Source organism: Anomaloglossus baeobatrachus, chromosome 3, assembly GCF_048569485.1.
Source record: "Anomaloglossus baeobatrachus isolate aAnoBae1 chromosome 3, aAnoBae1.hap1, whole genome shotgun sequence".
Lineage (NCBI taxonomy): Eukaryota > Metazoa > Chordata > Amphibia > Anura > Aromobatidae > Anomaloglossus > Anomaloglossus baeobatrachus.
In genome coordinates this window covers 276,874,533-276,894,637 of record NC_134355.1, presented here as the reverse complement: position 1 = coordinate 276,894,637, position 20,105 = coordinate 276,874,533, and the positions used below count along the sequence as shown (strand labels likewise).

At 44.5% G+C, this 20,105-nt stretch overlaps 1 protein-coding gene across 3 annotated transcripts in view; it reads right to left on the bottom strand.

Annotated features, from left to right (window-relative positions):
- Positions 1 to 18,775, bottom strand: part of SLC2A12 (solute carrier family 2 member 12) — a 114,336-nt gene extending 95,561 nt beyond the window's left edge. For 2 of the 3 annotated variants that reach the window (XR_012751627.1, XM_075339863.1), the window contains exon 1: positions 18,504 to 18,775. Coding sequence is in view for 1 of the 3 variants with exons in the window: in XM_075339863.1 (XP_075195978.1) it covers positions 18,504 to 18,591 (88 nt within the window). In the remaining 2 variants the exon portion in view is untranslated. The remainder of the gene's footprint in view (positions 1 to 18,503) is intronic. The other variant, XR_012751626.1, reaches the window with a different exon arrangement.
- Between the last annotated feature and the right edge of the window lie 1,330 nt (positions 18,776 to 20,105).

Sequence of the window (20,105 nt, the reverse complement as noted above, 5' to 3'; positions counted from 1 at the left end):
GACCTATGGGCCCTAACTGCGGTTACGTGGCTGCGGCTTTTGTGGTGATGTGGTGTGGGCTTTGAGAGCCCCACACCGGCAGGTTTAGCAGAAGAAAGCTGGATCTATCTTTGCTTCGGGATCTGCCGCCCGGTTGGGCCTGGTGCTCTCTAGCAGTCTCCTTACTTCCCACTCCGTGCACTCTCTAGCTGAAGCTGGCTTTCAGGCAGCACTCCTAGTTGACCGTTCTCCCCCGTCTGTAGCCACTGCGCGGGCGCTGTTAGACAGCAACAGCCCCACAGGTCTGCTCCTCACTGAGCCCTATGGAGTTCTGCTCTAACTGACTCACTGCTCCTCCTCTCCTGTTCTTGCCTACGCCACCTAGCAACCAGACTCTCTTACCACACCCCTTGAGAGGAGATGGAGGCTTTTGGCCCCCTCCACTATTCCAGTGAAGGTCAAGGCTTTGCCCCCTCCTGGGATCCCCAGGGGTCCTCTCATGGGTACATGTGTGAGACCTGATCACTATGCGCCTGTGTTCCACACCCCTGTCAGCCTTCTGGATTACCTGTATTGTACTGTCCCCAGCATGGGTGCAGTACTCAGTGGTGCCTGACCAGGTCAGGGGCGCCACACATTCCCTCCTCAGCACTCCTGCTTGGATCCCAGGTCTGGTCCTCCAAAAAAATCATCATTATCATCACCAGCATCATTATCCTCTACTCTGCTGACAGTTACCTTTTGTGTGGAAAATGACTTGAGCTCATTCCATATCCCCCCACCTGATTCCCATAAAGATATTTGCTCTGGCTCAGTTTGCTACTACCAATGCCAGTGCCTTAACCACCATGGCTCAAAGAGCCAGCAACACACCTAGGAATTTGAACCTTTTTTGTTTTTTCTGGCTTTAGGTCATTCAAGTACAAAAGCTAACTGTTCATTTCTTCCAATAAATCAACTGAAAAAATTGTTCTGGTAAAGTATCTTCAATAGACCTTGGGGTGCTGTGGGCTAGGGGACCAGGAGGCAGAACAGGTACAGATATCATTGATGGAACAGAAATTCTGGTTTATACAATATTAAGTATTATGGTGGCAGAAAATGTGGACTGAACACTAAGCTGATTATGTCACTGTCAGAGGTAACATCATCTTCCTGTGACTGAGACGAGTGATATGATATGTATACCCTTACAGCCTCCCCTTATTCCCCATTATTATGCTTGACAGAGGCAAAGTAGGACAACGGTGACTTGCATGTGGTACTACTACTGATGAGACAGTTGTTGCCAGCAGTGCCAGTGGCGGTGCTGACATCTGGTCCCACATTTTTTGTTATGGTATGTTACTTGTCTCTCTCATCAGTGTGGCATGTACTTGTCTCTAATTTGACAACTTATACAGGTGTGTCACTACAGACCAGCACATTTTAATTTAGTATAATTATTTATTTTCTGATTTTTGGTTAATTTATTTATTTTCACCTGCCAAAAAAGGACAACTAAGCATTAAATGCCAGGAGCTAGGCAAACAGCTTGTGAAAATGCTACATTGCTAGGTAGGTTCATGCATGAAACTAAACATTCCTCAACACTGAAATTACAACACTAAGAAGGAAATGTTGGGGAATTATGAAAATCACAGAATACAAAAACATTTGTATAATATACAGTACAAATTATGAAAAATGTTAAAAAAAAGCTCATACTCCTCTAATTTGAAGAAGTTTATTGAGACTACTATGCAATATCATTTTAGTGATAATTTTGTCTAGTTTAATTCAACTTTTTTTTACATGTTGAGGGTGCCCTCCAAAGTCTCACCCTCTTTGCCTATTCTTTATATGGCGTGTTGGGAGGAAAATGACATATTTATTGTAATAATCCTTTTCTGAAAATCTGATCTGGTATGGCCGGTATGTCGATGTATGTCTGCTTATTGTTTGGTCTGGTGCCATGTCGGTCATGCCTCAGTTTATATTTTATTGGAATTCTGATAATTATAATTTTTGATTTCAGTCTTGCACTCCCTCCACATACATCTGCTTTTTGGATTTGTCTTTGCATGGTGATGTTGGTTTGAGAACAATTCACATTAATAAATGACTTGGACACTAGCGCTCGAGAAACAGACAGGCCAGGCAGGTGTACTACGACAAAGAAGTATGAATGTACCGTTGAAAGGGAATTTAAAATAGCACCCCTCTGGTTGTGTAATAGGAAGTACTCTTGAACAACAGCTGGAGGGAAGGGTTGTTGATAGGAAGTCGCTGGGAGTGGACAGGGTCCGCATATCCCCTGTCCTTAGTAAAAAAAAACACTAACAAAAATAGATAAATACTACCGCGCTACCTTATGGGGAGACCAACTAGTTTACACTTTATATTTTAGGTGTCTATTATCTTACACTGGTGCGGAGAGCCATCTCCCTCTCCACCATCCCCCTCGAGCTGACACCCTTTCTATCTGCAGGAGTTAGGTATTTTCAGTTTTTTAGTCTGTTAGTTACCCCATTCCACCACAACTAGTGTCAATTAGGAGGTGTTCCTATACAGGTGAGCTAGTTAAAACCATTTCTTCAGTGTCAATTAACACAGTTATTTTTAGGCTCGATACAGATCCAGCCATATACCTACCACCCTTCATTGCCATCTGTGCCCGGATACCTGAATCTTGACAATGCCTTCTGTTTTTTAAATTTATTTATATTTTATCCTAAATAAAATACATTAAAATTTTTTTAAATATATTTCTGACCCTTCTTTCCCTGTGCACTCACAACATATCTAGATCCACCTAAACCCTCTCCCAATAAGGTAGTGTGATGCCCTAGACTAGCCAGGTAGTCACAGATAGGCCCCCTAACACCTGTCCCCCTAAAAAGGTAACAGCAGCCAACCTTTTAAAACCTAGTCACCTCCGTCAAGGCTTGATGGACACACCAGGGGGCGGAGCCAGGTCGTTGGCCACACCCACCGAGGGGTCCAGAGGGCCTGAGGCAGGAAGTACAAGTCAGATTAGTGAAGTTGAAGTTGAGTTTTGGAAGTGAAAGGGAGAGAAGCGCAGCAGGCCTGTGGTGACAGGTCTGCAGCGGAAACTGACAAGTGTGAGGGTCGTAGCCCGCACACCTTGGCTAGGAGGCAGGCGGTGGCCTGGCCTGCAGGAGTCGGGAAGACGGCCAGGTGGAACCATAAGGGACCGGGACAGGGTAGTGGCCCACCGGTACCAAATCGGGGAACCGACTGGAAACCAGAGCACCAGGGGGGTACTCAGACCCAGAACGAGGCCCAGAAACCACTGGACCACATCGAATTCACTGATTGAGTTCTGGACCTTAGGTCCTTTCCCATCCCAAGTTCCGACAGAAGGCAAAAGCCCACTGAGGGGGATGGAAAGCCACCGCACAGGCAAAGAGATCCCACGGGCCAGTGCCTGCAGGCAAACGGACTCCACCGACACATACAGAGCAGGGGAGTGGACTCCAGCTGCTGAGGCACAGGCAGTCTACACAAACATAACAAAGTGCAGGAAAAAGGCCAAGACCAGCAACCCAGGTGGGGGACAAGACGCAGCCGGCTGCGGGCACCGACCACCACCAACTTTGTTCATCAGAGACTTGTGTGTGTCAGTAATCGTGAGTACAACAGTGCCATCCGGCCACGCGCCGCCCTGCACCGCCCAGCCACTACTCTCCCCAAGCGGGTCCCGGGGCCACCATCCCTGCCCACGGAGGGCTTAACATCTTGCTGCACGACCATCTCCCTCGGGTGCCCCCGTAACTGCAGTGGTGGTGTCTACACCTTCACCACGTACCGTGAGTGGCGTCACAAACTCAAACACGGCTCCTGCCGTACACCTACTTAACCACCCCTATCGAGATCACCAGCAACCCCCTTGCAGAGCGACGTGACCCCTGGGTCCGGAGGCACTCGAGCCATCCACCAAACGAGCTCGGACCCGAGTGGCTCGGCTGCGGCCGAGCGCGGGGCGGGACGGGACAGTAGCGTGGTAGTATTTATCTATTTTTGTTAAAAATTCACATTACTTTAAATAGAAAAAAACCCTCTGGCAACACCACTTTGTTAGCGTCTAGTTGTCATCTCCGACATACAATTAGATCTGTCCGCTATGAGAACTTGTCCGCGCTAAACGTATCTGCCTTAACAATCACTAATTCAAAAATGAGAGAGAGCTGTCATTGGTACTAAACTTCTAAACAGAGGGTACAGTAAAGCACCAATTACTTTAGCCATCACAAGGATTAATATGAGATCTAAAGAGGAACATCTGTAGAATAGGAATTGGAGAATACTAAAGTACATCCAGTCACATTCTCTACTCCATATAGCCTCCAGTGTTATCAAATTAAATGCACAATTTCTAAGTACATACCTGATATTAATCATGACGAGATCCTCAGGCACATTTTGTGTGATGGTTGTCGCTATGTTACCAGACGAGGTTGCTCCTTAGGCAACATGCTTTCTACTAGCTTATTCATTGAGCATAAGCACAAGTCAAACTGGCTGACACAGAAGGTTTTTCTTAAGTATGCGGGCAGTGCCTTCAATATGTGTGTCTTCACAGTTAACAAAAAAGATTCTTTTGCATTGCCCTGTGGTGCGACTTGCAACACTGCCGTGTCTATCAATTGTGACACGCACCATGTGGTATGCCGCATAGAATGTAGTGAGTGCTACGTACGCTACATTGGCTGCACTATTAGAAAACTAAAGACACGGATAGTTGAGCACCTCAGTAATATGAACAATAGAAACAGCCCGTACTCAGGAGCAGCCAAGCATTTTGTAACATGTCATAATGGTAATACAGCTAATTTTCCATTTTATGGCATTGAAAAAGTAAAATCTCCACCTAGAGGGGGAAACTGGCAAAAGTATTTACACACGGGGGAAGCTTACTGAATACTTACCTTAAGCATGAAATTTCTGCATGGCATGAAATTAAAAAATGATTAATTTTACATTTATTAAAAGTATTGATTTATTTTTTAAATTTGATCGCGTTATATATAGATGTTTGGATTCTACATTACAGTACTGTAATTTCGTTTGTGTGTTAGTTTTGCATTGGTCTATTGTAGTCTTTATGATGATTGGTCTCTTTTTATTAAGTATGATTTGTCATTTCATGTTCTCTATGCTATGATTAAGATTGGTTGAACTAGAGACTCATCAGATTCAGTGTGCTTTTTCATCAATCCTTTTAATCTTATTTTTTTTATTGTACACTGAATAAAGAATCGTTATTTTATATTATCGGATGGCAGTGCTGGATGTTCTTTTTCTATATTTTTTCTGCTTATTGCTGTGCTCGCTAGCAGGAACCAGCATCCTCCGATTTTGTCTCATAGCAGGAGTTGGTAAGCTTTGCTGTTTTTTGCTTTTATACTCCGATACCCTATATGTAATGGAAAACTACTGTTGGCTGCATGGCACAGCTCGGAAGGGAAGGAACATCATTTGACTTTTGAAGAGCAAAATTGGTTAGAATTGATAGTGGATGCCATGTCGTGTTTGTGGAGCCTCTGATGTGCCTAACAGAGGAAAACTCCCACAACTGACCCCATTTTGGAAACTCGACCCTCAATGAATTTAACTAGATATTATGTGAGCACCTTGCACCCCCAGATGCTTCACAGAGTTTTATAATGTTGAGCAGCAAAAATTAAAAAATTTTAATTTTTCCCACAAACTTGTTTTAGCACCAAATATTTCATTTTGACATGGATAAGAGAAGAAAATTCACCATACGTTTCATTGTGCAATTTATCCTGAGTATGCTGATACCCCATATGTGGTAGAAAACTACTGTTTGGGTGTACGAAATGGCTCGGAAGGGAGGCAGCATTAACTGACTTTTGAAACGCAAAATTGTCTGGAATCAATAGCAGACGCCATGTCATGATTGGAGAGCCCCTAATGTGCCTAACCTGTGGAAATCCCCGATAGGTCGCCACCTTTTTAACGACAAATTTATCTAGATGTGTGCTAAGCACCTTGAACCCACAGGTGCTTCACAGACTTTTATAATGTTGAGCTGTGAAAATAAAAAAATACATTTTTACCACAAAAATGTTGCTTAACCCCATTTTTTTTTTCATTTCAACATAAGGAAATCAACCAGTTTGTTGTGAAATTTCTCCTGATTACAGAAATAAACCTTATGTGATGGAAATCTATTCTGTGGGTGAACGACACGGCTCAGAAGGGAAGGAGTGCTATTTCAATTTTGGAGCTAGTAATTATTTGGAAATGTTAGTGGATGCCATGTTGCATTTGGAGAGTCCTGATGTGCCTAAACAATGGAGCTCCCGCACAAGTGACCTCATTTTGGAGACTAAACTCCTCAAGGAATTTGTCTAGATGTTTGGTGAGCAGCTTGAACCTCCAGGTGCTACACAGAATTTTATAATGTTGAGCCGTGAAAATTAAAAATCAAAATTTTCCCACAAACTTGTTGTTTTAGCCTTAAATTGTTTTTATTTTCACAACAATAACAGAAGGAAGGGGAGGAGTGCTGTTTTGTCTGGAATAGATTGTGGATGTCATGTCACATTTGACGATCCCCTGAAATGCCAAAACAGAATTGAGCCAAAGTGAACCAATTCTGGAAACTAGACCTCACAAGGAATTCATCTTGTGGTGTAGTGAGCAATATTAATTTTCAAATGATTTATGAAATTATATAATATTGGGCTGTGACAATAAAAATTACCATTTTTTCAATTAAAATGTTGCTTTGGCCCAAAAGTTTCAATTTTCAAAAAGAGTAATAGGAGAAAATAAACAATACAATTTGATAAACAATTTTACCTGAGTGCGCCAATTCTCAATATGTGGTCAAAACCTACTTTTGAGTTACAGTGAAAAGCTCAGAAAGGAAGGAGCACCACATTGTACTTCAGAATTTGCTGGAATGGTTTGGGGGTGCCATGTCATATCGGCCTAGCACCTAAGGTGCCAGAATAGGAAAAATCCCTACAAGTGACTCCATTTTACAAACTACACTTCTCAATAAATTCATCTAGGGCTGCAGTGAGCATATTGACACCTCAGGTGTGAAGCAAAATTTCATACTATTGGGCAGTAGAGATGAGCGGACCTGTAGAAGTTTGTTTTGCAGTGTTCATCCAGACTTTAGATAAAGTTCGGTTTGGGACTTGGACTTGACCTAAACCCCAATGGAAGTCACTAATTGAGCAGTTCGGGTCTCTGCCCAAATGCAGCCAGCCATAAACAGATCACTTCTGAGGGAGGGAGGGCGAGGTTTTTCCAATTTTTATTTGTACACACTACATTCAATGACACTTTTGTTACGCCCAGAGAGAACCATTCAAACACTGCAAGCGGCTCACACTGGGTCAAGCGCAGTGATGCTAGCGTGAGTGGTTTGCATATGTAAAGCCCCGAACTCCGTTTTTTATTAAAGTCTGTGTTTGGTACAAACACCGAACCTTGGGTTCACTCATCTCTATTGGGAAGTGAAGAAAAAATAATTACATTTTATAGTTCGGGTTGTTCCGAATGTGGTGATAATATTTGTACTTTTGTTGTTCATTTTTGTTTTCACATAAATATACATATTTATTGGTATAATATTTTCTTCATTTTTTTGTTCTTTATTTCCCGATTTTTAAAAAATATTTTTACAATGTTTTGTAACTTTTTTTTACTGTTTACTTAGACCCTATATGGGTCATTACCGTTTATTAGTTTGATCGTTGGTTTAATGTATTGCAATGCACTAAGATTGTTCTTTTTTTTTATTAAAAAAAACTTTTAGCAAAAAAGTTTTCAAAAGAAATATAAGTATGTACTGCTAATGCTTATGGTTGTCCATCTCTGACGTTGCAAGCCTTGGTGTCAATATTGTGCTCTAAGAAAATCAGGTCTTAAAGGACTTAAGGGGGCTTTACACGCTACGACATCGCTAATGCAAACTCGTTGGGGTCACGGAATTGGTGACGCACATCCGGCCGCGTTAGCGATGCCGTTGCGTGTGACACCGATGAGCGATTTTGCATCGTTGCAAAAACTTGCAAAATCGCTCATCGGTGACATGGGGGTCCATTCTCAAAAATCATTACTGCAGCAGTAACGAGGTTGTTCCTCGTTCCTGCGGCAGCACACATCGCTCCGTGTGACACCGCAGGAACGAGGAAGCTCTCCTTACCTGCCTCCCGGCCGCTATGCGGAAGGAAGGAGGTGGGCGGGATGTTACGTCCCACTCAGCTCTGCCCCTCCGCTGCTATTGGGCGGCCGCTCAGTGACGTCGCTGTGACACCGCACGGACAGCCCCCTTAGAAAGGAGGCAGTTCGCCGGTCACAGCGACGTCGCCGGGCAGGTAAGTACGTGTGACGGGTCTGGGCGATGTTGTGCAGCACGGGCAGCGATTTGCCCGTGTCGCGCAACAGATGGGGGCGGGTACCCATACTAGCAATATCGGGACCGATATCGCAGTGTGTAAAGCCCGCTTTAGGCTATGTGCCCACAGGACAATGTACTCGCGGATTTTGCCGCAGGTTTGTCCACAGGTTTCCCGCAGCTGCTCCCCGGAATTCGCAGCTATCCATTGCTGTGGGATTCGAGCATTTTTGTTGCTGTAACCTTGCGGGACAAGTGCGGAAATACCTGCGGAATTCCCACCCTCTATCTATCCCACCCATAGTGAAAGGCGGGACATCCGCAGATATTTCCGCATGAATAATTTACATGCAGTTACGTGCGGCTGCTGAAAAGCCACAGCATTTTCCGCAGCCACACACAACGCAGCATTGATACAGCACTCCCCAAATCCCATAGGATAACATGGGTAGTGTCTGTACTTGCGGTAACCTGCAGATTTATCTGGCAAATCTAGAAAATCTAGAAAATCTGCGGGTATGTTGTCCTGTGGGCACATAGCCTTAAACTGCCCACTTTTTTGTAGTGTTTCAAGAATGAAAAAAAAATTATGTTATTAAGGTGCTGTACTGCATTGTATCATGGATCAATTAATTCTCAGTCTCATAGACTCTAAAGGCCCTGTCACACACAGAGATAAATCTTTGGCAGATCTGTGGTTGCAGTGAAATCATGGACATATTGTTCCATTTGTACACAGCCACAAACCTGGCACTGATTGTCCACAATTTCACTGCAGCCACAGATCAGCCACAGATCAGCCACAGATCAGCCACAGATCAGCCACAGATCAGCCACAGATCAGCCACAGATCAGCCACAGATCAGCCACAGATCAGCCACAGATCAGCCACAGATCAGCCACAGATCAGCCACAGATTTATCTCTGTGTGTGACAGGGCCTTAAAGGTCCAGCACTGCCCTATCAATTGTATCGGCACATGTTCAGGATTTGAAGTGGAATATTCTGTTGCAAATCCTGATATGTTGGCAGGAAAAATGTTATGTGTAATAATCATAGTTTTTCTGTGTTGTTGTTGTGTTTTTTACATGTGTTTTTGCTGCACATTGCCGCCGCTAATTAAAGTGGTAGTGCAAAGGCAAAAGGAAATGTGATATAAATCCCTATCTATTTGATGCTATAATCTAAGCTACTTTCTAATATACTGGTATTAAAAATGCCCTACAGTTCCCTAACTACTCTATCTAATTACTATTCTATTTTTTTATATCTTTTCTGATGACGAATCGTTTGAGGATCCCAACAGGCACTAGATTCTCAAACAAACTGTCTACAGAGTGCAGAGTCTGTAGCCTCTCTCCCCTCCCTGAAATTAAGCGTCATCATGATGCTCAGTTCAGGGGCTGGTGTGTCCCTTATGTGTCCCTCCATGCTATCCCTGCTATGGCTGTACCCCCTTGCACAGTGCAAAGCTCCTGCTCTGTTATCAGCTCAGATCTATAATGATCAGCCAGTAACAGAGCACTGTCTATACCTGACATTCAGGAGAACAGTGACATCACCAGCAGTGTGGTGCTATTCTCCTGCATGCCGGTTATAGACACCACTCTGTTACCAGCGGATCATTACAGATATGAGCTGATAACAGAGCGAACGCTGTGCATTGTGCTGATTGCACAGTGCACAGTGAGTGCATGGTGGGACAGATAATACAGAGCAGGGAGGGACACAGAGGAACAGACCGGCCCCTGAAATGAGGGTCAAAATGACACTTTGCTTGAAGGAGGGGACAGAGGCTGCAGCCACTGCTACAGCCTCTGTCCCCTGATGACACTTTGTTTGAGTATCCCTGCATGCACTGGGATTCTCAAACTAATCGTTATCAGACCTGAACTAGAAAAAAAATAGAATAGCAGTAAGGTAGTGTCCTATCCCAATATGTAGTAGGTGTAATAATAATAATAATAATAATAATAATAATAAAATTAGCAAATACCTCCAATTAGAAATATAGTATAGTTCTCCTGATATAGTCATGTCTCTTACCTCATGTGCGGGGCATTGCAGCTTAGGTATCTGTAGTGCCCCTGAGCTACTCAGGCACTACTAGGAACTGCATCCTCACGGGGATGCAGGGCCTACCCCCTGGGACCTGGAACACCATTGCCAGCAACACTTAGACACACCAAAATCCCAGTTACCACTCCACACCAGGGGAAATTGGCTAGTCGGACGCAAGGGGATGACCACCTAGAGGGCGGAGCCAGACCAGAGGGACTAGACAACCTGGTGGGAGGGGACAGCAGACAGTCTGAGTAGGAAGTGAAAGTGGAAAGACATGCCTAGAGCTGGGTCATGTAATGGTGGTCCGGGGGCACAGGAGAATGGTCGCCAGGGTGGGTACACCAGAGTACCGCTAGGACCAGAGCACGCACGGGGCACAGGGCCCTAGGTCTGGCGACAGTTTCAGATGCCTGGCAAATACCTGCACAGTGAGGGGACCTTCACGGACCTCACTGACCCACAAATCCGGGGGCACCAGCAGTAAAGCAAGGATCAGAGTTTGGGACACAGACTAGCCCTACAGGGTCCACACTGACTGCCTTACGGACAAGCAGGCTGGAACCACAAAGGGACAGTCGGGCACCAAATGCTCCACGCGATGGGGACCCAGCCACACTGAGAGTGCCAGGGACAGAGCAACCGAGTCATCAACTGGCACTGGAAATACAGGAACCTGAACCAGCTGTCCAAGGGCCCAGAGGGAGTGGAGACTTTTAACTACAACCCATGGTGTGGCCTTCCTTATTACTCCATCATACATCTCCCAGGCTCAGCTCTACCTGTGGAGGGCCTACCATCACAGCTGCCATTGACACCAGTTCTGGCTGATAATCAACTCAGCAGCGGCGGTTCCACCATCTTAACCGCAACCTGCAGGTGGCATCACACCAATTACTTTAATTTCCCCTGTAAATACTCCCCATTAAAAAGTACCCAGGGCACGGGACTGGGCAACGGCCACCAAAGTGACATTCCCCAGTTATACACTGCTTGGAACCGAGTACCCTATTCCCTGGGTGACAAATATCCGTATACTAAATATTGGGATAAAATCTTGGAGATGGGAAAACCCCTTTAAATCTACAACAAAATTGCTGAAAGAGTTGACATGCTAAACTGTTGCAAATCTGCAAGAAAAAAGTAAGTAATGTGTGCATGAGATTTCAGGGATCTAAAGATGCAACACGTGCACAGACCTGGCCAGATAAGCACGTTGAGTTTTACCTCAGTATTTGTAGCCACCGCCAGGATTGGGTAATAATACGGAAGTGGTGCTTGTGTTTCTATTATATATTTTCTCAGATTGTTCCACTCATGGTTTTGTCTTACAAATACTGAGGTAAAAACCTCACCAAATACTGAATGTGTTAACTCAGCATTAGGCTACATGCGCATGCTGCATTTTTAGTCACGGTTTAGTCGCATTTTTGTTGCAGTTTTGTTGTCACCAAGTTCTAACTTCTCAGCAAAGTGTATGAGAAGTCAGATTTGCTGTGCACACATTGCAGTTTCTTCGTTTGCCGTTTATTTGTCAAAACTGTTTGACAAAAAAGAAGCAGCATGTTCATTCTTCTTGCCTTTTTGTCACGTTTTGTCACCCATTGAAATCAATAAGGGGATGAAAAACACAACTAAAAACGCATGCTACCAAATTTGTGCATTTTGCATGTGTTTTACTTGCGTTTTTGTCACAAAAAAATGCAGGGCACCCACATTGTTCCAGGATAAATTCATTCTCTCTCTCTCTCCAAGCGCTTCAAACTCACTGATCACAGGCGCGGCTGTCACAATGTTCCCCTGGCCACGGTGGCCTCTCATTCTTCTTCCCGGGCAGCTCATTAGGCTCATACATATTCACTGCTTCCCCCGCCCACCGGCGTCTGTGATTGGTTGCAGTCAGTCGCACCCCCACACTGAGTGACAGCTGACTGCAACCAATCACAGATGCCGATGGGCGGGTCTATATCGTACAGTAAAATAAATAATTTTAAAAAAATGGCGTGTGGATCCCCCAATTTTGATACCCAGCCAAGATAAAGCCTCATATCTGGGGTAATGGAAACAGCCGGGTTCAGCACCAGAATTGGCGGATCTTATGGATGTGCCACTTCTGTGGCAGCTGTGGGCTGCCATTGTTAGCCTGGAAAGGGCCAAATAACAATGGCCCACCCAACCCAATAATATCAGCCCCCAGTTGTCTGCTGGACCTTGGATGGTTTTAGAAAATGTCATTTTAAAAAAAAAAATTAAAAAATCAAATAATTAAAAAAAAAAGCGTGGGATCCATTCTATTTTTTATAACCAGACAAGTTAGAGCAGACAGCTGAGGGTTGCAGCCTGCAGCTACTGCTGTTCCTGTACTGGATATGAAAAACGGGGGGACCACAAGTCATTTTTTTACCAAATTTAAAAAAAAATAGCTGTCCTAGCTAGCTATCCCTCTATCGAGCTATTCTGTAATTTCTATCTATACTATCTTTTCTTTCTTATCTATATAAGTATAGTATATATCTATACTATGTTCTTTCTTTGTATCTATTCTATATGTTCAATTTTTTTTCTATCTATTCTAGCTATCTAGCCATTATTCTATCCTATCCTATTTTGTTTCTCCTTTAAAAAAAATTAACAAAACTGCGGCAAAATTGTGGCAAAATCCCAGCAAAAACTCACCATCATTACAAGTGGGTATTTTTTACATTTCCAGGCTCTGTTACAAGGTGCAGTTTTGATTGCAGTTTTTGTGCATAAAAAACTGCAGCGTGCGAATATAGCCTTATTGTCCTTATGCTATCCCTTTGGATGCCTGTGCTAGGCCATGTGTTGGGATAGCTGAAAGTCATTATGTGGAATCCCGCGTGGAAAATCCTGGCGTTATATAAGCCCACTCTCTGGCTGATGTAATCATCAGCATTGTGTGACATAGCACTGTGCTTTTGATTCCATTACTTCTCTATACTGTACCGTTGTGAACCTTGTGACATGCACCCTGTATTAGGCAGATATTCTTTCCTATGCACATTGATGAAAGAGCTTACAGGTGCATATTTAGGACCTTTGACCACATTTTTCTTGTTGAGCTGGACAAACGATGTAGAGCTGAATAAAACATTTTTGCTTGTTTTCAGTTTATCCTCCCTCACATTAGCAAAGTATTTAGCATCTAATGAAATTAGTTTATTTAAAGGGGTTGTGCCACTAACAAAGTTCATTGTAATCCACAGATCTTGGAATAATAAACATTTCCACAATGAGATGTTTAAAAAAAATGCTCCTGTGCTGAGATAATCTAATATTTGTGTCTCTGCTTTGTACTGTGAAATTGCCGTGTCTGATTGTACAGGAACATGGTCTGAGGATACCACAGCTCCTGGGCTTGGGATGGAAGTAAAAAGTAAACAAACATTACAACATTTGATCATATTTTCTTTCTGTGAGGTAAAACATTTTTTTATAAAAAAAAAAACACAGGACGGTTAATGTTTTACCTCACAAAAAGAACCAGGTCTGATCCCATGCTGCGCTTTTTGTACACTCTCTTTTGCGTTCTCCCCGGCCTAGGGGATGTGGTATGATCAGATCATGTCCCTGTAGGTCAGACACAGCCATTACACAGTACACAGCAGGGACATACATATAAGATTATCTCAGCATAGGGACATTATTTTAAACACATCCAATTGTGGAAATTATTATTATTAGATCTACTGATTAAAATCAACTTTTTTTTCATGAGTAAACCCCTTTAAGGCTATGTGCGCACACTGCGGATTTACCGCGGATTTTACCGCGGAATTGTCACGGATTTGCTGCAGAAAATGTGTCTAACGTTTCTGCAGTCATTCCACAGCAAAACCTATGGGTATAAAAAATGCTGTGCGCACACTGCATTTTTTTATACCTGCAGATTTACCCGCGGATTTTTTGCTGCGGAATTAATGTGCATGTCACTTATTTTCCGCATGTACCTGCGTTTTTTGCCATAGATAATGGTAAAAATACACAGGGACTAACCTGCGGAAAAACCGCGGCAAATCCGCTGCAAATCTGCACCAAATCGCGGCAAAACAGCATGTGGATTTCATTGAGATTTTGGTGTGTTTTTTTACCGCAGGTGCAAGATTCTTTAAAGCCCCCTTCACACGCACGTGCCTCAGGTACGTGTTTGGCAGTTTTCTAACGTACCGGAGACACGGGCACACGTAAACCTAGGTATTCCTATGGTGTCAGACACACGTAAGTATCTGCGAACGGAACGTGTGTCCATTCCGTACTTACGTGTGTCCGTGTGTTTCTCACGCTGACATGTCTGTTTTCTCTCCGGTGTCACAGGTATCACACGGAACGCAAACGTGTCACACGGAACACACACGGACCACACGGATGTGTTCCGTGTGACACGCACCGGAGAGAAGACATGTGTCTGTGAGGGAAAAAAAACATTACTCACCTTCTCCAGCCCTTCTGTCTCTGCCGCTGCTGTCACTTGCTGCTGACCGCCGCTCATTATGCTAATTGAATATTTACTTCACTGCGGCCATAAGCAGCAGCAGCGGGGAGTCGGCAGGACCGGAGACCGAAGATCAGCACCACGGACAGCAACGCCAGGGACAGGTGAGCAGAAAGTTCCCGTTCTCTGTGTGTTATCACGGATAACACACGGAGAACACACGTAGCTCATAAACACGGGTCACGGAAGGCAAAACGCACCTCTGACATGTCCGTGAAAAACGTGCGTGGTTTTTCACGGATGTGTGAAAAAGGCCTAAGAGGGACTGGATTTTCCTTGAGAAAAAGTCACTTTCCAGTGCGCACATGGCCTTAGTCCAAGTGGGTGTTATTAGATACTTTTCACTTAGGGCGTGTACTTTTTCTCACTGTGTGAGTTGCTACCTGATAACACCCACTTGTAAGTAAGTGTAGTTAACTCATTAGGTGCCAATACTTTGATTGCTAATATCTCCACAATGCAGAGACAAAATTACAAAAAAAACAAAAAAACCCCCATTTTATTCCATTCTATAGCATTTTTTAGGCTGTGTGCGCACGTTGCGTCCTGACCAACGTCTGGCAGACGTGACGTTGACAAAAAGAATGCATCTAAAACGCATGTATTTTGGAAGCATTTTACATGCGTTTTGAATGCATGTTTGTCAGTGCGTTCCCTCGGCAATTCAGCTTTGCTACACGCCCGCTGACAGCAGACACAGACAGAGTCGGGCGATGAGAATGAACTTGGATGAACTGCACCCGACTTCATTGTCATCCCGCGGCTCTGTCTGTGTGCTGTCATGAACTCAGATGAACCTCCGAGGTCAGTGCCAGGACACAGGAGTCCGCAGCAGTGACGTCAGAGCCTCACCCGAATTCACTGACATCGCGCGGCTCTCTCTGTGTGGCAGCCTGATTTGCGGTCACACGTGAAGGACTTATCTGTGATCGCAAATCCCCTGAGTGACTGCAGTGAGCCGTGTCCACTGACAGGATATTGAACACACAGGTACAGGGTATAAAGGGGTTTAATGTCCAAGTGGGCGGGGCCTGTTCTTCGTGTTTCCTAAGCTAGGAGTCAGGTCTCCTTGTGTCTCTGTGATATACTCACCTCTCTCTCTTCTAGAGCCGCTCCTGCTTCGCCATCCGGTCCTGCCGATTCCCGAACCCCGAACACTGACTATCTGCCATCCCGTCAGTCCGTACCATCTCTGATCCCTGTGGTGACCCGTCCTCTCGCTCCACCGGTTCCGGACTCTGCCTGACAACATCTTGGCCTCCGAACCTGAGCTCCGTCACCCGGACTACCATCAGTGACTCCGTGGTCCCAGGGACTTCTACATTCCACTATTTTGCACGGACTATCCTGCTACCTGTAGTGCTCCGGCTACCGGACTCCTTGCCTTCAGGAAGGTGTTCGGCCCAGTGGATCCACCTCCTGGGTCTGCCCGTCCACCTGGCCCTAACATATTGTTAGGCTGGGGGTCTCCTCATAACATGGAGCTCCCCATCCTGAGAATACCAGCCTTCAGCCGTGTGGCTTTACCCTGGCTGGTATCCAAATTGGGGGGACCGCACGTCATTTTTTTAAATTAATTATATATTTTTTTAACTGCTCGATATAGACACGCCCACCGGCGGCTGTGATTGGTTGCAGTGAGACAGCTGTCACTCAGCGTGGGGGAGTATCTGACTGCAACCAATCATAGGCGCCAGTGGGCAGAGAAAGCAGGGAATACGTGATGGATTAATGAACGGCGGGCATTTTCAAAAAAGGAGAAGCCGCCACAGTGTGAACGCCGTGCAGCGCTGCGCCGTTGATCGTGGATCGGTGAGTATGAGAGAGGGGGTGGGAGGGAGAGACCGACATGGACAGAGAGAGAGATAGAGACAGAGACAAAGAGAGAGACAGACCGACCGACAGAGAGAGACCGAAAGACCTGCGTTTTTTATGTCAAAAACACATGCAGATCGCTAGTAAAAAGCAAGAGAAACGCATTCTTTCTTGAAAAATATGTGTTTAGACATTTCTTATTGATTTCAATGTTATTAAAACGCTGCCAAAATGGCAAAAACAATTGACATGTTGCTTCTTCAAACTCAGGGATTTTGACAAATTTTCTGCAACTAAAACGCTGCGTTTGTAAATGCATCGTGCGCACAAGAAAGCCCTATGTTCCATAGACATTGCCTGGAAATCAAAACGCATGCAATTTTGCATTAAAATGCTGCAGTTCAAAACGCTGTGGAAACGCATGACAAAAAGCAACGTGCGCACACTGCCTTACACCGTGTGACCAGCTCAACAGTTTCGTGAGAGAACCCTATTTTACCGTTAGGTTAGATATTGTATGGGCTCCTTATGATGAAGAACTATGAGAATATAACTTGAAGGAAACACGGTGATCACCAATACTTTTAATTTGCTATTAGTGGCAAGGTAGGTCCAAAAATTCATAAAAATTCATAAAGGGAAAAAAATAACTAGGGTGCCATAGTGGCAGCCAAAGCTGTTATAGTTCCAAAAACTATTCCCATTTCTCAGCTCATGGACTTATGTGCATGGTTGTATTTGGCAGTATTGATAAGCTGAATTACAGCACCCATACTTCTGTGAGGGTCCTACTGTGGGTTCATAGAGTTATGTTCTCCACGCGTCTGCGGGGGTCTCCCCTGGTGCTCACCGTTCCTCCCACATTGTGAAGACATACTGATAGGGAAAATAGGTTGGGTACCCAATGGAGACAGTGATGATAGTGTCTGTGGAAATTAATAGCGGTATATATGGTAAGCAAGAAAAATAAAATATAAATACCAACAAACTGAACCTCTATAAGCTTCATCGAATGTTATATCCCGCCAGCAATAGCTTCATAATGTTGTACCACATTGAGTAACATGGACTTGATGTGCCACTGTATAGCCTTTCACACATAGTTTTCTTATATACCAGGTACATGAAAAATTTACCTTTCAGAACTTAGAATTGTGATTGGAATTAGACAAAAATTTTAAGAAATTTGAGATGTGATTCATATGAAGAAGAAGATTGCCGGCATACCAAAATAACTGCACCTAATGATGATAGCAACCTCATGCGGACACCTTTTATGTGTAAATGAAAAATATATATTCCAGCTCCAAGCAATGGATACATTTTAATTTTCTTTAGAAGTGCAATATAGACATAAATGCCGGGATACCAGCGAGGTCAACTAGTTTCTGGCAAAACGCCCTTAATCATGACACTTTTATGTGCTAGGGAGGATGGGTTGAAGTATAGATTCTAGTATAAATGGATAAAAACACTCAAAAACCCCCCAAAACAAATAAACCATGTTGTGAAGAGAAGAGAGCAAAGATGGTGAAAAATGGTCAGAAAGCAAATAGATCACTTTATACATATTGTGAAACCAAAATTCAAATCTTCGCATCAGCTGTATTTTAGAGTTATTTGGTCACTGATGAACCATATTAGCAAAATGAATAGAAGATAAAAAGGCAGGCCCGGTGAGAAGAAAAATTGGGAGAAATGAAAGAGAAGCACAATGTGTCTCTCCATTGTCAGGCAGGATGTCATTACCTGTTTGTCTCGGAACTGGCTGGTGCCTGTCAACTGCGCCGCTCGGCTGCTGGAGTATGAGATCCTCGGTGGTGCTCTCGGGAAGCATTTTCCTGGTGTGTGGGACTTTCTCTCAGGGTGCATGTATCAATATGGGAAAGATGCTGTTTTCTTCCCAGCTGCAGCAGACACTGAGTTTACCTTGCCCAGCATGGCTTCATAGGGGCTGCAGGTTTTAAAGTGCTGGTGCGAACAACTTTGTTTCTATTTCAAAATACTTTGCCCTTCAGTGACACAGACTGTAACTATTCTTAGCAGCCTATGGTAGGCTCAGGGAGGGGCCTTGTGCGGCCGCATATTGTTCTGTGCCTGACACAACAACAGCCTGAAACATGGAGCATTTCTGCTCCCTTCATTTGCATTCTTGTTGTGATTAATGTCGCCGTATGTGCTTCATTACAGGATTTAAAGCTTACCTAATATCAAAACCTGAAACTTGACTCCTTCAAGAATTTACAGCATAATGAAAAAAGTTTCCGTGGGTTTTAAAAGACTTTGATACATTTTCCTTAAAAAAAAAAGTCTCTTTAAATGGTCCTCTCCTCCGTCTATCTAGAATATCACTAATATATCACTAATACAATCAAGAGAAATACCTTCAGAAATGCACTGTCCAGGCCGACTTCCCGTCTGCCACCATCGTCTCTTCTTGTGCAGTACCCAGGACGGCTGGTAGACAACAACCTTAAGGTTTAGGGATTACCAAAATTCTTTCTATATTTTGCTTATTTAAAGTTTAAAGGGAATCTGTAGAGAGCTGCCACGCCCCAGGCCCTTGGGATACTCGTTTCCGGGTGGTGGATAATGGGGATCACCGTCACAGGTGGCCGTGCCTGGTTCCGTGACCTGGGGGCGCTCGGTAACACGGTTATTTTGTATGTAACTCATGACGTCACTGGTGGGTTGCGGTAATAAGATGTCCCACCACTGCTGTGGTTTTAGGGACAGATGGTATAGCAGCAAATGTGTTTGCGCCCTCCGCCAGTAGGGGCTTAAGTCCCATGTTGGTGTGCTGCACCTTGTGGGGCGCCAGTAATAGACACGACACAGTTCTTCCAGATTAACCGGTATTTACTGGATGTTGCAAGTGCAATTTGTTACAGCTGGTCAACCGACTTTCCTTTGTCCCAGTGCTGACTTGAGACCCAGTTGAGCCCTCCGTGCACATGGAGAGCTGATGGTCCCCTTGCCTGAAGCTGTTGGTGACCTGCGGCGCTCAGCTCCTTTGTTTTTCCAGGCCCAGTATGACAGGCCTCGCGGTCCCTTGTGGGGTAGGCTACTTCTCTGTGCCCTCTCCCGGGTCCTATATATGAGGCTGTCTCCCTGAGCCTATGGGTGGTGTGGTACCCTGGAAGTCACCACACACGGCTGGATCAGCAGACCGCCTGGAGCTGTCATCTACTCTGGGGTCCAGTACCCCGTCATGTGTAGTACCTGGGATCTTCTGTCTACCCTCAGGCTACTACCTCCTAGTTGCCCTTTGGGGTCTCCTCACAATCCTTACACCTTTCTCACTCACTGACTCCTTTCAACTGTCACCCCTTCAACTGTCATTTTTCCTCT